This window comes from Thermobia domestica, chromosome 4 (genome assembly GCF_964235325.1).
Source record: "Thermobia domestica chromosome 4, izTheDome1.hap1.1, whole genome shotgun sequence".
In the NCBI taxonomy this organism is placed as follows: domain Eukaryota; kingdom Metazoa; phylum Arthropoda; class Insecta; order Zygentoma; family Lepismatidae; genus Thermobia; species Thermobia domestica.
Window position 1 is genome coordinate 225,126,856 of NC_137457.1, and position 21,519 is coordinate 225,148,374.

The following is a 21,519-nucleotide window of genomic DNA, read 5'->3' on the forward strand; positions in this document are numbered from 1 at the left end:
ATCCTTATTTTCAGTTGGGGCATTACATTTAAAACAATAATATCATACCACCGTCCCTTAAGAATAGTAAAAGAAAATCTGTCAGTGACAAATTCAACCCGTTTAATTGCTGGTAATATTAGTTTGTGAACGAAAAACCCTGTTCCTAGCTGGTAATTTTTATTTCCTTCCCACCTAACTTCCTGAACTCTTATTAGGTCCATCCTGTATTTCTTTCACTCACTCGTTACGGATTTTAACGCGCCTGCCCTATAAAGACTTCTAATATTCCATGTTCCAAATCACATGTCCATTTTCTTTTGCTGAGGTAGTGCCAAGTTATCAGTCCTTGTCCGAGGCTTTTGTGAATGTTTCTGAACAAGTGCCTTTTTTTACAGAATGAGATGATTAACCTTACCCAAACCCCCAAGCCGGAGGACCACTCCTAGTCGTCTGTCCGCGACTGCTTATTCAGTATATTCGCAGCTAATCTCTATATCTAGAGGCCGTCTCGATCCGCAACCTGAGGAAGCGACATAATAATAATATATTTCAAATATGCTACATTTTTTAGACCTGAGCCTTTATTTAACGTGAAGTTAAAATCAAAGGTTATGTCACGGACGGCAAATGATGGCTTAACATTTAAAACAAACTCTAGGCCCCCCAAGTGAGGTTATTCTGTGTTTAATAATTACAGCAAATTAATAATCTTTATAATAGAATGTGAAAGAAACACTTTTTAAAAAAATAAACTACGTCAGCATGTTAAAATAATTAAAAGAACGTAATTAATCATCCACTTTGTACTCTCATTTGTTTAACTGGACGAACCCAGACATACAGGAAAAGTTTTCTGCCCAAATCTCATAAGCAGTGGGAAATTTTAATATTATAGAAATTAACCCTCCTTCTTTCTTAGAAATGTAATTTTCAAGACGCTAAAACATATATTTTATTACTTTTAGTTGAAATACCGAGTTTTACGCATCCAGCTTAAGCAAATCGTTCGTTATTTTATAAATATTTTCTGAATAAGTAATGGGGAATTCGAACATTAAAGAAAGTGTACCCTTTGTTCTTTCTCTTTTATGTGTTGAATTTCCATTTTTTGTTTGTTTGTTTGTTTAATGAATGTAACCCTTCTGTAGCTCTAATCACCTCCTTGTCAGATCTAAAATGGCGTCCTTTCACGTGTTATTTGACTAGGGAATAAGTAATGGTTTGATAGAGCTAGATTTGGGAAATAAGGAGGATGTAGACATTGAAACCTTAGATCATGCAGTGTTAGTTGTATTTACAGTGCTCGATGGATTGCGGCATACTCCTAAAAGAACGGGGACACGGCACTAGTTCTAAACGGCATAAGACCTAAAAATCATTTCGCGGCACAAGACCTAAACGGCACTGGACCTAAAAAGCTCTTGTGGCGCTACTATTGCATCCGTGCCAAGAATACTGTCAATATGTTAGTCAAACTTTTAGATATACTATTTCATATTACAGAACCAGATTCTAGTTTACAGTAATTTGTATAAATACATATTCTATCGTTCTGAAATAAATAAATAAATAAATAAATAAAGGCTATTGTTCTTTCTTGCTGATTGCATGATACCATTTGTATGGTGACAAAATCTTTACCTATCAAATGTGATTCCCCGATCTTTCATAATGTCTGTTCTTTTTTTTTTTTTTTTTTTCTATTTCCACATCATTGACCTCGTATTAGTAACATAACTCTAGTATATAACTAAACAACAACCTCGTTGTTGTTTATTTGTGGTGGACAAACACCGTGCTCGTGGGTTTTCTCGGGTTCTCCCGTTTCCTTCCACTTTCTTCATTCCACCATTTCATTCATCTCTTATCATCACCGTCTCCTTTAGCCTAACCGGCATAACCGTGGGACGTAAAACTTAAGATTTCATTTCATTTTTATTTTCGTTGTTGTTTAGTTCGTCATAAATTTTGCTTTCTTGTGTTGATTTGAAGTAAATTATTTTTACGCATGTATTTATCATATTCAACTCTTTCTGTAGCAAATAGTTGTCATACTCGTAATTAACTGCTCTTTACTCGTTACCATTATTAACAATAGTTTTAATATAACTAACATAGCTGTTACTGTTGGAATTAACTATTATTATTAGTAGTAGTAATAATAATAATATATTTCAAATATGCTACATTTTTAGATGTGAGCCTTGATTGTACGTGAAGTTAAAATCAAAGGTTATATCACGGATGGCAAATGATGGCTTAACACCGAAAACAAACTCTACCCCCCCCCCCCAAGTGAGGGTTATTCTGTGTTTAATAATTACAGCAAATTAGTACTATTTATAATAGAATATGAAAGAAACCCTTTTTAAAAAACAAACTACGTCAACATGTTAAAATAATTAAAAGAACGTAATTAATCATCCACTTTGTACTCTCATTTGTTTAACTGGACGAACCCAGACATAAAGGAAATGAGTTTTCTGCCCAAATCTTTTAAGCAGTGGAAAATTTTAATATTATAGAAATTAACCCTCCTTCTCTCTTAGAAATGTAATTTTCAAGACGCTAAAACATATATTTTATTACTTTTAGTTGAAATACCGAGTTTCACGAATCCAGCTTAAGCAAACCATTCTTTACATTATGAATATTTTCTGAATAAGTAATGGAAAATTCGAACATTAAAGAAAGTGTACTCTGTTCTTTCCCTTTTATGTGTTGAATTTTCAGTTTTTTGTTTGTTTGTTTTATAGTGGAAAGTTTATAAATACGTCAAGTTTCATTTTACTAGCTTCAGAGATTTGTGAGATACGCTTTAAAAAAAAAAAAAAAAAATCTTACCCCACCCTTTTTACAATACGTATTTCCCCAAAATTCTTTCTTATATTCTGCTTGCGTAAGAATTTTTTTTTTTTAATCAAAATTTAACGACTTTATTTGTAATAGTATGCCCAGAAAGTCTCTTATCTTAACTCTTTTATATAAGAGTACAGATGATGACAGTCAAACAAATGGACGTTCATGAGCAGTTTCCTATTTCATATTCATACCTTTCCCACAAGCTGTAGTTTTAAATTCACTCTCTGTCAAGACCCAGGTTTCAGAAAGGTAACAAACTGAAAATATAATAATAATAATGATAATGATATATATATATATATATATATATATAGTCTTATTGAACCTTTCGTAATTTAAAAATATACTCCCCTGGAAAAGTTTGCAGGCTACATCCCTAAATGATTATGTATTGGTTTCTTCAAACGCATTGTGTTGCGTACTACATTAGTAATTCAGCGTTATTTGTTGATTTTTTTTTTTTGCTTATACATATCAACTCTCTAAAAAACACACTGTGAACTATAGTAACTGTCTGCATTCTTAATGTATATGGTCGGTATTTAATGTTCACTTGTGAAATATCTAGTAGACTTTTGCCATAATTAAGCAAACTTTGGTGGACTTTTGTCCTACCTTTGGAAAGTTGTGCTTTTGTCCTACTCTTAATAAAATACACTCCGCAGAGTATGTATATTGTCCTTCTAAATGCTTGCTTGATTTCAGAAAAGTCTGGTAAAATATGCTGTTTAAATATTTTTATTAAATTCTTTTTTAGAAATTTGTTATGGGATTCTCGTATCTCCATTTGAAAAAACGAATTTCTTAACTAATTAGAAATATATAATTAATCCTTAGAATGAAGTAGGTTATATAATGTAATTCATGTATACTTCTGAACAGATAATAATTTTAGTAGTACAAATATAGCTGTTACCATTGGAATTTGCTACGTTCGTAGCATTGCCAACTAGTTACCGCGTCGTCGCAATTTCGTGTGGTGGTGGCGAATTTCAGAACTAAAGCAGGTGAATGAAAAAGGCACAAGACCTAAAAATCATTTCGCGGCACTAGTCCTAAACGGCATAAATCCTAAATTGCATAAGACCTAAATGACACAAGACCTAAAATTTAGGACTTACGAATCTTACCCTTTCTTCAATTTTCCGTGGCGTTGCGCTTTCAATTTGTCTTCTAGTTTTGTCAGTAATACAGAGTAATACTTTGCATTAAATATATGACTCAGAAGTACAACTCCATCCTCATCCTAGAATAATGTTTCAAACACTTTATTAGGCCACTTCTGTGTCTTGAACTTCTTGGGGCGACGGAAACCTGAGTGCCGACATTCCATTGACTGTTTTGTTTTAAGCTCATAATTGTACAACCATGTTTCGCCCATGGTTACTATTCGTGACAGAAATTGGTCGAAATTGCGTTCAAAATGGGTTCCTCGTTCACTCTTGACCTACTGGCGTGACAGGTTTTGTTAACCCATTTTACCGAAGTTTGCTCATACCCAAGTCATTATGAATTATGGTACCGAGGCGTTCCCGAGGAATGCGCACACTCTACCACCCGTTTGGCTGAGAGTTTGAGATTTTCAAGAATAACGTCATGAATTTCATCCACGATTTCGGGGACAGTCAATGTTTTTGGTCTTCCTGCACATGGAACATCATCTGCAGAAAACGCCACGCTTAAACTATGCTACCTACTTCTTCACCACTGTATACGACGGAAGAAAATCACGTAGTGTTTCAGTGATTTCATCATGATTTTGCTTCGGTGAATTTCCTTGATGGAACAGAAATTTGATGACAGATCTGATCTGGATTTTCGTGAAATTCACTGGTTTTCACACATGATCACTTCAGAGACCTGAAAAACACAATAAGAATTTATTAATATAAAAATTTGTATTTGTACATATAGAGGTATGTTCTTAAAAATTGCAATTTTATCATTGTAGACCCTCCTGTACTCTTTCTGGTTGGGCTACAAATTTTTCAGCAGCTCCTCGTAACTCTTGAGCAGAAATATTCTTGTTCCCACCATTTTACTTCTATGATCTCATTATATCCACTTCCAGTCGTTCTGTCCCACCCTTCAGATTTTCTAATGTACCCACTATGTGTCGATCCTGACGTTCCATTCTCCAATTTGTATTGTCTATCCATAACTAAGCGAGTTCTTGCTCCGCCCAAAATCCGTGGAGGTGACTGCTTTTTACAGTATGAGGTTCTGAGTTTATTGCATTATCCATTTAGGGTAATTCAGTTTTAAGAATCGCCATACGGAGGGTTTTATGGTTTTCCGTTGCCTATCACTAGTTAGGGATACACTTTTTTTTCCTGATACTCCACTGATACTCTCCGTTACCCACTGCAATCGCAGACACACCTAGAGCTTTCCCGTAAACCAGGATCCTCACTGTAAGGACTGGACTACAGATTAGACATGCTTGCCAGCGACCTGGAAAATCTGAAAAACTTGGAAATAATTGGGAATTTGATTTGTCAGGGAAAACCTGGCAATGTCAGGGAATTTTGTGTGCTGGTGGTGTTAATTTTTTAAGAGGTCTAATTACCTCTTTTTGAGTGAATGTGAAAGCAGTTATTGAAAAATGCCCATTGAAATACAAAATAGTACGAAATCTGTCATGTCGTATTCCAAAGAAAATTTGTACTAACCAAAGTGTATGCGAAGGGAAGATGTATAATGTTCTTGAGGAACTTCATAACAAGAATAGTTGTAGCTGCCAAAGCTGGAGAAGTAAAACATCAATTTTCCAAACCGTGTGTTTCAGAAAAAAAAAAAAAAAAAAAAAAATGGAAGAAGGTATTCGAATCATTTAATGTATACACAAGTAGGTTAGATGTCTTTTATTGCAATCTACTTGATAATAGTGAATTCGTTAATTTGTGGGACATAATTTTAAAACTTTAATTGTTCTTTCCCATGGAAATACTTCTGTTGAGAAGGGTTTTTAAGTTAACGAAGACGCTGGTGGAAAATACTTAGGTATGCATGGAGAACCTTTGGTGAGTTGACGAGTTGTTCATGATACTATACAATGTGCTGGAGGACCTCTTGGTATTGATGTAGACTCAGAAGTGCTTCAGTACGTACGTGGATCATATGCATGTTATGAAGAAGACATGCAAAATAAAAGGACGGAAACCACTGCAAACGAATTAAAGAAAAAGGAAAATAAGCGCGTAGCTGATTAGATTACAATTTTAGGTATTAATAAAAAATAAAAAAAAAATGCAAAACTTTCATTAGTGACTTCCATTGAATGCAAAAATTTGGAACATGAAATTGAGACCTTGAAAGCATCCCTAAGGTAGAGAACTGTGGAAACTAAGGAAACATGCAGTAGTAATTTGTTTAGTGTGAAGTTCCATAACAGAAATTATTTATATAGACTGCAATCCTAAGTACGGTAGTGTAATTTATTATAGTGAAAGAAAAAAAAAGGCAAGAAGTAGGTGGATGTTGTGAAGGGCTTTCCATTCATTCTTTTTTGGAGGAAGGAATTATGCCTGGATAGGTGTTGCCTGGAAAACCTGGAATTGTCAGGGAAAATAGATTTGAAAAACTCCTGGCAACCCTGTTAGAACATCGTTACCCAGGAATCACCTCTAGAAGATGTATGTGCGGTGTCGTAACACACTTGAGCTCCATACGTCACTAATCATAATAAATTAAGAATGAGATACGTTTGTAACAGTTCCGTAGCAAAGATACACCGACTATTAAATCATGATTTGGTAACCTTTCATCATCTGGCTTGTTTTACCTTCATGGAGCTCTTTATGCCGTAGCGAAAGTACTAAGCTCATGGTTGATAAGAGCACTACTACTCATTTTGTAACAATTTATACACACATGTGCCTTAACTTTTTTAAAAGAATAAATATCTTACAGATATAGAGATTTCGCGGACACCCTGTACATTTGTGTTGTCCAACTAGCCTACCTTGAAACTACTCGCAGCATGCCCTCTAGACACATACATTGTGGTGCGAATTACGTTCAAAATGTATGTATGAAATGTTCTCGAGTGCATTTCCATCAGTGTGTAAGGCAGAATAAACTAATATGAATCTTCTGTCGGTGATTGAAATAACTTATTTCAAGTCAAAACACTGAATTAATCTACTTATATATAATTTTGAGAATATGTACTTTTAAACAGTTTTTTTTTTTTTTTTTTTCTTTCTTGTTTCTTCAAGGCTTTACATTTAAGAATAAATATTAGGCATTGTGAATTACATTTATATTTTCTGGTATAATTCATTCATTTTTTCTTGAATATGTCATACAAATTAAATTTGTGGTGGGGAAATTTAATTTCAAGAAACCGTTTCTTAAAAACTAATTTTATTTTGTCTATGTTCAAATTAGTTATTTTTTGTTATTTTACGAAGCTTAACACTAAAATACTTTTTCTTCTAGTTCCAGAATCCCACCGCTCGATGTTAATGTTACTCCTAAAAGAAAATTAGTGAATAAAAATGTTAATTTGGTAAGTAGTTAATAATTCAGAATATTTCTCGCTAGTTATTTCATATACATTTAGTACCAGATTATACTGGGCTCGGGACACTACTAGTTGGGCGGTCCAAGTTTATTTAATACTACCGTAACGAAGTATTGAAGTATTTGTGTTGGAAATTGCGGAGAATATTAGACATTTTGTGTATACTTCTCCAAATCTTAATTCTTCCCTTAGAAACTGTACTTTGGCAACACCAGATTGAGCAGGGAACCTAACGAAACCACAGAGTATTATTTTATGACTCTATGACAGAACTTTTCTATGAGAACTCGCAGTTTGCTGTTTGAAATATTCAGTTCTTATTTTATCACTTAACGTAACAGTACTTTAAGAACAAAATAGTACTTTGGCAAAGGCAGGAAACAATTGCTCTTCTACCGTAAAAAGAAATACAGTGTAGGCTGCAGGAAAATTCATTCTCTTTAGACATAACTCATGGGTAGTTTTATAGTTGTCTGCATAGCTATACGCGTTAAGTTGCTCGTTTTTGTTGGGTTGAACTTGGTTCGAATGCCACTGAGTGACTTTTTTTTCTGATTTCTGCACTATTCTTTCCTCACATTTTCTGCTTTATTTTTTCTCACTGGAAGAATAAGATGAAATAAATGTAACATCGGAAATGTGAATATTAAAAAAATTGTCCACTTTCTTTCCTCCTTGAAAATCGAAATTTTCGAAACTACTGAAACATGTATTCAATTGTGGTTTGTATTCCACATGAAGCTTAGGGTAGACAGTTTTTTCAGAGAGAAAAAAGGAAAAATCTTACAGTTTTTAGATATGCGATACTGAAAATTTACATGTAACAGACATACATGGTTTCACATCACACACAATAATTTTCACTGGAAACTGGGGCAGTTTCATTAAATAATAATAATATTATAATAATAATAATAATAATTGCAACACATAAAACACACACACCAAAAAAAATATATATATATATATATATATATATATATATATATATTAGTTCCCAGTGAAAAATCATGTGGCTTGCATTCCACGTCAAGCAACACGTCCTTGTCTCATATAACTTTGGTGCTGAAAGAGACTACACTCAAATCCAGCCAACCAAGTATATTACACAAATCTTTGTTGCCTTTCAAATACATGTTAATGAAGATTGCATCTCGTAACAGTTCCATATCCTTTCTCATACGTTCTAAAGGATTTGCAGAAGCACTTGAAGTTCTGATTTTATTAACAGTGGGTTGTTCCTCACATCAGTATATCACGATTAATCAAAACTGCGACATGATCGAAACGATGTTGACAAATACTAAAAACCAAATTATTCTTAATCATAAGGGTGGGGTTCAGGCTAGATAAGAGATAAAAATGCAACCTATCGTATTTTCTCTCTGAATACTAAGTTATATCACTATCTTGCGTTGTTAAGAGTGCGTGAGAAATCAGTTTCTCTAATTTTAAAAAAATCGTATAAGAACATTTTTAAAATATCCAAGACTGATTTCTTACATTTATTAAACAAAACTGAAGAAATCGTTTTTTAGGAAAAATGAAAAACAGAAAACTTACGGGAAATAACATGACATCTGGCAGTCTATTTAAGCTATAGGTCCCATTCTTCATAAATCCGTTGTCTCATGAGGACGTTAATACCAAACAAGCTTTTAGTATCCATATGCAATATTAAGTAAATAAAGCAGATCTATTTAAACAAACATAAAAAAAAAAAAAAAAAAAAAAAAAAACTAGGTTTTTGCCAATCTTTGTTCTGATACATGAATGGTGTTTCCCGCTGAAATGTGTACGTTCGGATATGCTATTTTGATGCTTAGGAGAATACTCAGTTTCTGTTATAATTGTAGAGTTACCACTTAAGCAGTATTCATAAAATGAGAGGAATGTTTTAATACGTAATATTAAATTAAGGGAAGGAAACGTACAAATTTAAGTATCAGATAGTAATATTATCAGGAAACAAATTCACAAAGAAATAGTGACGGGGAATGTTCTGTTGTTCCATAGAAAATCTTTGTCGTCCCGATTATTTCTAAGAATTTAATATATATATATAATTAAGAAAGCATAAATGTGTGTGGGTGCGAAGATTGAATACATGTTCCTTTGATTAATACAGATTGAGGATGGATGACATTCAAAAAGTGAAAACGAGCGATTGAATCGGAAATTGAAACCTGGCTGGCTTACCATGTTGGTGCACTAATTACTACTCTACCCAGCCAAATATTTCCTGGAGGTTTGCGTAGTTGTTCAGATCACATGAACTGTGCCACAATTCCAATCGTGCTTGAATAATTCATTACCTATTGATTAAACACCTATGATATCTACGGTTCTAATTCAACCATTGTAGGTGATAATGTAATCACTGGATTGTTTCAACAAAACAGGAATTTTGATACAGTTGATGTGGTCAGGATGGTTAACTTTAAAAATGTATCTGGTCAAGGACGGATGGGTAACGTAGTGGTAAGCAGAAGAGCCTGGTTTGATTCTCGATTCAGTTACCACGCTTCTTTCTCAACTTTTGAAATTCATTAAGTATACGTATAAAGGATTATTTAAGGAAGAGAAACAGTTGTTTCCTTCATTTTTCATACAACAAAACACAGGATGTTCGAAAACAGTCTTAAGCAAAATATTCAGCTACAAACCTGAATATTCCCTGCAGGGTGAAATTCCTAGACATGCCATCAACCGAATTTTGAGATATACTCTGACTTTATGATTGGTCCAAAATAGGCAAACGATAACCCTTGATACCAGTGAGCACGGAATCCTTTGACGCGGTGTCGGAAGTTTTAAGGATCGTCAACAGCACGGTCTCTCGTACTCGGGAAAACGCATGGTGCGATGTCTTCTTTTACGCTTATAAGTAAAAAAACGTGAAATACACGGTGTATACCATGACGAAATACATATCACACGTTATTCCGAACACAAAGAAACATGGAGCTGCCGGTTTCTAACACTTCCTTCCGCCTTTCCTCCGAAGCATTGGATGTCCATTGTTGTCAAGGTTTACTTCCTGCCTACTCTGGACTCTTCTTGAAATCAGGGTATATCTGAAAACTCTATTGAAAACATATCCAAGAATTACACCCTGTAGGGAATACCGTTTACACCTATTGACAATTGATGAAATATGCACTTTTGGATTGTGTATGCGTGGTTTCCTACGCTGATAAGAACCACCATCCACAGTTTCTGGAATTCGAAATAGGGTCTATTGAAATTTTGCTTTTTCGCTATTTTGGACAGCCCTAGCTCTGAAACTGCACTTTTCGCCATAGGTCCATATGAACATTTTCTCTTATTTTGATGTGAGGAATCACCTCTTACAGTTTGTCGGTATAATTCATTAAACCCTGTATATACAGTATATATTTACATGAATAGTAGATGAGGAATCTCTGGTTGGTGGAAAATATATTGCTTTTTTACATTATATATAGAGTTGAATATTCGTAAATCGTGACCTGGAGAACCTGGAAAAGTCAGGGAATTCATGTATGCCAAATAAATGGTAATCTCGAGTAGCACACGAGAAGAAAGAAAAAATAGGTAAGTTCAACTATTAAATCTTATGAGTTTTATATTTCGTAAAAATAATTATTTTTTTTTTTTTTTACAAATGCGATTGATTGTATTTGTTTTATTTTATTAATTTAACGTTTTGCTTGTCTTATTTTATTAATTTTATACGTTACTTATTCTCTGCAGTGGAAAGATAATAGGAGTCCAAAGAAGTTTGGTACACCATGCTTTCCTTCACCACTAGATCGAATCCGGTAAGTAATTCACGAGAACTATTGCTAAATATTAGAGAATGACAAAGGGCTTTTATCAAGTATACTTTTAAAAATTGTTTAAATTTATTACCGTATCTCGTGCAGATTAAATAATGGACACGGAACCACTCACTTTCTTACTAACAATAGCCTGTAAAACGTATTAGGTGATACATTACTACTTAAAATCGTGGGAAAGTGTTCTACACATACAGAGAAAAGGAGTGCAATGCACGCATTTTTCAAGAGTTAGATTCTTCTTTGGATAATACAAGATAACTATTCGACTGAAGAACCTTTACTGCTGAATTCAATCAATCAATTGATTTAGCCCATTAGAGAGTTCAGTAATTGATGTGTTGTTTTCTTGCAGTCTATTTAATTTTGTGTATTCTAAAAATACCACTATTTTAAACCATAAAGATAAAAAAACAAATGATGAGTTTTTAAGTCGGGCTGTAATGTTATTTGTAATTGTACTGGATAAACTTTATTACAGTTATTCATCACAAGTCTAGAGAAGCAATATGTAAAAATCTGTTAATCTTTAGTAAGAAGATTTGTAAATAATATACAAGGTGTTCCGGAAATAAATCAACGAACATCGCATACGTGTTCAAGATTACAGTGTAAGATAAAAGTTCTTGTGCAACTTTGCTCAGAAAGAATTACGAGATCTCCTTCGTAGCTAAGGGGTTAGCCTACGCGCCTTTGGCGTAGGAGACACGGGTTCGGATTCCACGTTAATCAGTAGATCCTGTGTCATATAGCCTCGCTGCTGAAAAGGACGTTAAACTCAAAATCAACCAAACACTTAATTACGAAGATAAAGCCAATTAAAAGTAATTACTAGTATCGATCGGAAAGTGGCTACACTGAATAAAACAACTAATAAACTTTGCGTACGTGTTCAGGACCTTAATACAAGATAAAAGTGTTTCCCGTAATTCCCCTCTCTGTAATTAGGCCTTTCAGACTAAGTCATAGATACATATATATATATATGTATATAATATATTTTCTTTCTTCTATTGAGGTCCTGATTACGTATATGAAATTTGTAAGTTTATTCCCGTAACACCTTGTATGTGTGTATATATAAATTAAATTTTGCTATTTTATTAGTCAAGAAGCGTTGAAGTAAAAATCGAACTTATTTATTAAAACATATGGGTAATTTAAATAAGTCGGTATGCAACTGTAATTTTATTTGGCATTAAGAGAGTGTACAGCATCTGGCATCCCTTCTCATATTCACTTCTCTTCGATAAAAAATAATTGTGGCTGCTAATAGTTATTTAAAAAGCACAAACAAATACAACTATCTATACATTAAATTACTTTCTTTCTTTTTCTTTTTTTAACTTCGATTCAAATTTTTACCTTTTCTTCTACCTAGGTACTGATAAAAACTTGCAGAGAAGTTACTCGCAATTTCTTGAGATGGTTGGATATTGTAATAAGTTTACATCATCCAGAGTTCAGTATTGTATGAGATGTCCGTATTAATAATTAATAAGGCGAAATTAAAATAATAATTTTTTTATCAAACTGAGTAGTAAAATGTCATAAATAATGAAAGAAAGATAAAAAAGTTTCTGAAATTAGAACGTTAAAATTCTTATTAATTACAAGAATGAATTATTACTCTGTATAAATCATTGTAATAGAACTTTCAAATGAAATCATTAGTTTCAGTCTTAAAACATCATCATCTTTATCACTAATTCTGTTCTTCTATTTCACTTGCGATCAAGGTGCAGAATGGCTATAAATATATAAAAGGTAAGTAACTTGAATAATAACACTGAAGCAAGTTTCAAGTCGCATATGCATAACAAAGTAACTCCATAATGTTCTGTGATCAGTGTGATTAAGTATTACGTCTTGGTTTGTATCAAGAACACTCGGAATTCCAATTTCAGTCCCGAGTATGTCAACCTGAAATTCTAGAAGAAAGGTTGAATTCGTGGGTAGTACGGAATTAAAATCTATCAATAGGGATTCTCATCTCATCGGTATTTATTTTTGCCTTTTCTAAAATTCCGAAAATATAAAACCCGGATATTTCGAATTATCTGAAATTGAGTTTATTCCGTTACTTGGATTTCAAGTTCAACTGTGTATTTATATTAATTTACAGTTTAGATTGTTTCTGTCCTGCAATGGTTTAAACGTGACTAATAAAATCATATTAACTTGTGTGTATTGGTTTGTTAATATTTCTGCTGCTTCCATTGTTTAACAGTGCTGTTTACTTTTAAGTTCAAAATTACCTCTATGTATCTGAAACACATAAACTAGATAAAAAGTAGTGGTAATATTGCAGAAAGGTGTGCGTCAGGTAACTACAGCTATTTGGTAGGTGATAACCGAAGTTTACATTAGCAAATATGATCTGTGATAGCGATTTTCTAGTATTCAATCAAATATTGTAGTGTGTAGTGTAGAAAAAGGGAAGATTTCAAGCTTCCTAATAAGAGTTGAAAGCTCTAATGAAAGGTTTACGAAAATGAAACAACGTAGTTGGACCAGAATTGCAGTGATAGTGTAGTCCGAGTGCATATGTTTGTTTTCAGGAGCTACGTGAAGCATATGTTAACGAAACGTTCCCACGTCGAGCAATAGCACTGCGAGTGAAAGTGTTTCGGAAAGTCAAAGATGATATCCAAGACTACTTCATACTGACAACCGGACAATTCGGTTTCCTTTCTTCTCTGCTGGAGGTGGATGTCCAAAGTAGACGTATGCCACACACCCATGTCACGAGCTCCCTTGTGGCTATAGCGTATGCCCATGGGAGATCCGGATTCGATGACGGCAGACGACTAGAGAAAAGAAGTTACAACTTCTTGTTACTATGGATAAAACCTCGGCTCGCTTGTATGGACCTCGCTTGAAGTAGTAGTTTAATGAATGAAAACATTCTGTGTCTCCTCGTCCACAGACATTGCATTCCGTGCAAGATGTTTCTGAAACTGATACTCCTTGTGACATACAAAATCCATGGAGTAATCCTGCACCATACTGGACGTCATGGGAAGACAGACAATGTACCCTACAGAGGTTGATTTATTATATTCCGTCGAATTTGAATGTTGCATTTATCTAGAAAATGTCGTGTTTCCACCACCGGTTGTGTTCGATCTGCAGGCCACTTCTACTGACAATTGCCGGCATCGGAGATTCCATCGCAGGAAACTGCGTTGCAGCTGTATCATGGGTATTGCTTCCCGCTTCACTTTACGGGCTTTCCACAGGTTGACGAAATTCCAGAGAAGGGAATTGCCGAAATTCCAGTTTCCTGATCCATACAGCGATAGAGATCCAGCGTTTTTTCGTCGTATGGCTGGATGCCTTATTTTCGTGCAGTTCAACCTGGTTCATGTCTTGCCTGTACAATACTGGTACGTTGTTCATGCTGGATCATTTCAATCAGGACATAAGTCTGGTAGTATGCAGCATTGATTTTGATGTTTCGCTCCACTTTCGGAGACTCAGTTTGCCCCTGTACGAGAAACTGGTCTCAACCATTAACCCTTTTGGAAACTCTGCACATTGGCAGAAGAACGTGCTTCGGCACTTGGCGTCAACAGGTCTCTGTAATGGCACGAATGTTATCACAATCTGAGAGATAAATCCATGCCTCATCAAGGGTAACAATAAACTTCCATCTATCACCCGCAATAATGTTCATACAGCCTCCTGCAGTTCCTTTTTCTCTCAGCCATATGACACAATTTCAAGGTATGCACATTGCTCTTGCCAACGACCGTAAGGCATAACGAAAACTATGCACATTACACATTTCTACGATGCACGACGACGCCTTGAACTTAGCTTCGGGAAGTGCCACGGCATCAGACTGCGCTCGACCACATTGCTGTACTGCGTGACTAACGAGATACTGTAGCTCGCCTCGTTCCAATCTCACGGCGATGCGTTGCCCATGCACGGTACAGTTGCACATTGAATTCTGCTCAATGTAACTGAATTACCTTCTGTACAATTGCAGTTTCGTGCAACATCACTTTTGTCCCACACTCGAGTAAAGTTGCGGTACTTCCTGGGAGCGAGTTCATGATTATGTTGTGCAGTGTCGCAGTTAATGTTGTGCAAGATTTGTGTAGTTAGCGATGTATTTTTTTCGTACATGCACTGTATTTCCTGTATATATGTCTTCGCCAAGATGAAAGAACCAGTTAGCTGGAAGCATTACAACACGAGAGATACCATCATTGGTGCCGTAGAGTGGTCCCTGTGAAACATCGACAAAGATGCACGTGCTGTCCATGTGCCTTCTGCCACAGGTGTAGCCGAAGGTTGTAGATATGGCGAATAATTACATTTGATGCACTAGTATATATTCGAAGAGAGCCAAGTATGAGTTATTGCATTGTTGTAACTTTTTATGTGACTCTTACAATAATAATAAAACAGCTACATCTTGTAAAAGAGGTTTGACAGTCATATTGCATACGTTAAACTGATTGGCATATGATCAGAGCATTGACTGTCAGTGCTATAATTTTTTTAACAATATAGACCTCAAAAATGCTACGTCTTTATTCAAGTATTAGTAATTTTAAATTGGCAAATTGCCTGCACAGATTAACACCTGATTAGCATATACACCAATGGGCTCGAGTTCAGTGAAAATTTATTATAAACATTATACGAGGTGCGGCAATTAAATAATGAGGCTGGTGTTATAAATGTGATGTGTTGCAAAGAAAGTTACAATTGACTGTTATCCCCTTCAATATACTCTCCTCCTCTATCTATATACCGCTGCATACGCGCCTTCCATTGTTCAAAGCAATGCTGTAGGTCATCAGATGCCACCCTGTTCAACAGCTCTGCCGGTTTTCGTTTGACCTCTTCCATAGACTGAAAATGTGTTCCTTTCAATGCACTTTTCACTTTTGGGAATAGATAAGTTTCACAGGGAGCCAGGTCTGGGGAATACGGAGGATGGTCGAGCACGAATGCGCTTGGCTGCTAAAAACTGCTTCACAGAAAGGGCATTATGGGCAGGCGGATTTTCTGGGTGGAGGATCGATGCATTGTTCTTTCACAAATCCGGTCTCTTCTTCCTTATTCTTTCCGTCAGCTTGATTCGGACTTCTTTGCAGTAGGTCTGATTCCCGTTTGACCCTGAGGCACCCATTCAGTCATAATGGACTTTTGTTATCGAAAAAAAACAATGAGCATTACCTTCACTTTCGACTTGCTTATTCGTGCTTTTTTCATTATTGGTGATGTGGGAGTCTTCCAGTGCATGGATTGACGATTAGTCTCGGGGTCATACTGGAAAATCCATGTTTCTTCACATGTGATGACACGTGTTAGCAAGTCTGGTTCTGCTTTGAGTCGTTCTATGACGTCGCAGCAAATGGTCTTTCGAATGCCTTTTTGTTCCTGAGAGGTTTTTCGGGACAATTTTAGCACAAACGTTTGTCACATTTAAATTGTCATGCAAAATTTGTCTTACTGTCTCTTTGTTAATGTTCGTCATCCGAATGCTCAGACGTCTGTCTTTCCGCACAAGTTCATTCATTTTTTGAACATTTTCATCCGTTCTTGAACTCAAAGGGCGGCTAAGTCGTTCATCTTCTTCAACCTCCTCCCTACCTTCTGAAAATCGTTTGTGCCTTTCAAAAACTCGCGCACGTGACATAGCATTATTACCATACATCTCTTTTAACATTGCACTACATTCCGTCGGTGTTTTGTTTAATTTCACCAGAAATTTGATGTTAATGCGCTGCTCAACTTTACTGTTCACCATGATTCTGGCACTACTACAAAATACTGTCCTCTTCATGCAAGCCTGCAAGAGAAAGAAAAGCTTTCAGAATTATGAAACAAACAGTGGCTGTTCATGAAGGTTCAAGATCAACAACACATCATTAGCTACTTCCCCCCCACGATCTGAGCGACAGGAGGTGGGCAGTCTCGTTATGTAATTGCCACAGCTCGTATATAAAATAGTGAATTTTTATTTCAAGTGGTTGATTCACTTGTTGTTGTTTTGCCTATAAAATTGTTATATAGCATTTAAATTGATAAGTATTACAAACTTCTTAAAAGTTCTTCTCAACTAAACCCTTTTTCTTTCTTCCGCCATATTGGAGATGAATTATTATAAGTTATTAGTATTTCAAAAAGTATTTTCCATGTTAAATTTCTGCTTTGGAATTACTACATCATTTGCATCCTAAATGTGTTTATTCATTCCACTGTAGGTCTGGAAGGAACAAACGCGGGGAAGCACTAGGCTTACGAAATGAGAAGAGATCGTCCTTTGAGCATAATCAAAGTTTTCCACGTGTGAACTCTTCACGTTTACGACGAGGAGAAATTGATCCAGATACACCACCTCTCCCTCGATTGCCATTGAAAATGGACCGTATTCGAGGTATCTAACACTCAACTGCTTCTGTACTTGTAGCTAAATTTAGTAATTGCACAGGAAAATCTGAAAGTAAAACTAGAGGAGACCACAACCTCATTTTTGTTGCTATTATGAACTTCGTGTTGTATTTTCAAGTACTTTTATTTTCAAAGAAGCTTTAGAAAATATAATCATTTATGTTATGTACAGTATCGAAATGTGATTATTACATTATACAGGCAAATTTGTATATGACTCTAATATTTCAAAATTAATGTTTACGATAATATAGTCCGTGACTTGGAATGTTGAATTACTCCAAAGGAAGGGAAGATAAATTGAAAATAAATAAAACAGAATAAGACTTCCTGCATTCTTAACGCCAGCTAGTTGTGTGAAGTAAAGAATTACATTGTATCAAATAATTACTTACTGTGACATTGTATAAAGCATAGGGTTTCTAAATTGTTTCCTAAACTATTTATCAAGTATGAAAAAATACATAAATTCCCACATAATACTACATAAATTACCGTTTTTGAAACATTTTATTAATGTTGTAACATAATTAAGTGTACATTTGCTATTTGCTACATTAATGCTGCTTAAATATTCACTTTCTGACATGGTTCTGATTTAACATGAATATCCTTTTTTTTTTTTTTTTTTTTTTTTTTTTTTTTTTTTTTTTTTTTTTTTTTAAGTCTATACACTAACATGAGCTTTATCTGATGCATAGTTCATATACAAAGAATCCAACCACGTACTATAGAACCTTTCCTTCTTATCGAAGAAATTGTGGTATATTCAATTTTGCAGAAGTTCTTGTCGAATAATGAAGTACAATAATATTTCAGTGTACAATTATCTCTTCTTAAAATTGTGAGAATGAACTAATTCTGGTACAGTTAAATTATTTTAAGTTAATTAAACTTACTTTTATTTTGTAGTGAGCTGACACGCCAAGAAATGAATCAAAAGCACGTTCCGAGTTAACCTGGAAGGTTTTCGCTAATCAGTAAATGTCACATAAAAATGTTTTTCACACTTTATTTACTTGCATATTATTTTACACAGTATATTTTTTTTCTATGAAACTAACATGTTCAGTATACTTGTGGTTGTATCTCTGTCTTGCGTTGGTGCACTGCGTAGAAACAAGTGTTTCCGTTGCCATTTTTATAAACTTTTAACAATGAAAACTCTCATTTTTAAAAAATATTTTACAATGTTTTCTAATCAATATAAATATGATGTTCGCGTAAATATTTTCTCAGTTGAATACAGTACGAAAAATTTGAGAAAGCAGTATAGTTACATGATTAATATATTTAAAAACTACTGTAAATACCCTCAGATTGTCCAGACTTGAATTATTCTTTCTTCTTCCTATACCGCTTCCTCTTAAAAATAATAAACATTGGAAGTCGTAGTTCTCAGTCAAAGCGCAGGTGGTTTTTATCCCAGTTAAGTTATATGTCCACGTCTTACATGGCCGCGGTGATGAACACTAACTCCAAATCAATTAACCAACTAACCTATGTCATAGCCAAACTGTATATATAATACTTTCGTCGAGTAAAATATATCTAAATGAATCGTTGTTGTTAAACATTAATCTTGATAACATATGCACTTTTGTATAAGGAACTATGTTGAATAATATTACTTCTTGCACAAAATCAAAACCACTACGAAATTCAGTATGATGTATACGTATACCTTAGTCAGTCAGGAGTAAAGGTAACATGGAAATATAATGGTAATAAGTAGTGTTGTAAATAGAAAAAAAACCGTTCGTATTTTTTCAGAAATGTACGTTTTTTTTAGAAAAAAAAAACATTGCCTCTCGTTTTTTTTTTCTAAATTTCGTTTTTTTTCAAATAGTCATTTGTAATGCATCTTACGTCTATTTAAGTATGAAATATTTTTATGTAGGTGTAATCACCGTAAAATGCGACATAAATTAAACGCTAGATACTAATACGCTACAAATATTTTACAATTTACATGAATACCATACCTATTAACAATTCGGGTTTCAGCAGTTTTCATCAATATCAACTAAGAAATAAAAGTAGAAATGAAATTTTGTTTTTTCGTGAAAGCAGGCCTTTAATATGTACGAAAATAATGTCATAAACAGTATAAAATTCAAATAACTTGTGTAAAGGTAAAAACTAATACTAATTTGCCTAATAGTATTTTTCTAAATATCATATATAAATAATTTCTCGACTAGATATATATGATATGCAGAGCCGGCTCTACCATACCTGTAACACGTGCATTTGCATGGAGCGGCAAGTTTGGAGGGTCCGGCAAAATCTGTTATAAGTAGAGACCGGATGTTTAGGCATTAAAAACTTGAAAAATAGGCAGGCAAATAGGCACTTAAAATTTAAAAAAAAATAAGCAGTGAAATAGGCACTAAAATGTAACTCGAAATAATGAAGATAAGTACTCAATACAATTTAAAAAATAGATGAGTCATAGATAGTGTTCAAAGAATATAGCAACATATCTGTTTGTTAATGTCTTCTTTCATTCTATATGTAAAGAACGAAGCTTGATATGTATTTCATATTATATATATATATATACATATATATATATATATATATATATATATATATATATATAGATAGATAGATAGATAGATATATATGGAGAGAGAGAGAGAGAGAGAGAGAGAGAGAGAGATTGTAATGTACCATGTGCTTGTGTTATTTACAGTATATAAATTATATATATATATTTCCCAATTAAATCTTATTTCAAAGAAAATGCATAGAATACGCAACATTAGGCACTAAAGCAATTATTTAGGCACTGAGGGGCGAAATAGGCAAAATAAAGTTGGCTTAAATCAAAACTATAATCCCCGATATAAACTTTAAAACGTTATTTTTGATCATATCTTTAACATTAAAGAATAGGCTTTTTGCCTAACATCCGGTCTCTAGTTATAAGTATAACATTTAAATTAAATATTTCTTGTTGGAAACAGACTTCATGATGATGGTAGTTACATTTACTAAGCTAACCTATTTGAATACTACATTCATAAATTATGTTTAGGTTGCATTAGTTTAAGGTTACATGGACAATGCTAAAGCAAATGGTCGAATCAATCCGGGCACAAATTGCTTGATTGTTTTCAAATGCAAGAATTCAATTCTCGAATAGTAGCGAATATCTGTTCCATTTAGTAAGTTATCACAGTTTTGATATGACAACTAGTCTTGTTTTTGTCAGAAACAAGTTCCTTATCATTGAAAATAGAAACAACTTTTTTAAATAATATTAACAGATGTAGAAGAAAAATCAAGAAATAAAGATAAAAGAACTAGTTGCATTGGAGTTGCAAACCGATACATTGAGATTAAAGCTCGATATTGAATTCTATGAAAGGTATTACCATCTTTCTTCTGCAGGTGTGTTTGCTTTATCTTTCACTAACATAATAGATTAATATTTAAAGAAAAAAAACAGACACAACGGGATTGCATTTTTGTATTTAAGCCTTTCTGAGTGCAACTACACTTACCCTCCCCTTCGTTGTTCATGACTTAAAAATCATGACTTTTAAAATTTGTTCTTTCTGGAGAAAGGGGGAGGCGGCAAATTATGTCATTGCACGGGGCGACAAATTGCCTAGGGCCCGCCGTGTGTATGATGATGAAAGTTAGTAGTTGATAATAATGGCACTTCTTGTATATGTATATACAAGACATGAATATAGGATGACTGAATTTGAAGTAATGCAGGGTGTTTCAAAATTAATATTAGGGTTTTGAAACTTTGTAGTATCTATTATAATTAACTTACAATTATAAATATTATATCAAATGAAAGAGCAACTCAAACAGTTTTGTACGCATGCATGTACATGCATTGTTTCTTCTGTCTGCCGTTAGAAAGAGCAAGTAGCAAAGATGGAGAAT

General features: G+C 34.2%; 1 protein-coding gene across 3 annotated transcripts in view; it reads left to right on the forward strand.

The window, feature by feature from the left end:
* Pask (PAS domain containing serine/threonine kinase) overlaps positions 1-21,519 on the forward strand; it is a 148,915-nt gene that overhangs the window by 16,444 nt on the left and 110,952 nt on the right. For 2 of the 3 annotated variants that reach the window (XM_081755504.1, XM_081755505.1), the window contains exons 2-4: positions 7,288-7,357; positions 11,108-11,175; positions 17,424-17,596. In XM_081755504.1, the coding sequence (XP_081611630.1) occupies positions 7,288-7,357; positions 11,108-11,175; positions 17,424-17,596 (311 nt within the window). Of the gene's footprint in view, positions 1-7,287; positions 7,358-11,107; positions 11,176-12,932; positions 12,961-17,423; positions 17,597-21,519 lie in introns of all 3 variants that reach the window. The other variant, XM_081755507.1, reaches the window with a different exon arrangement.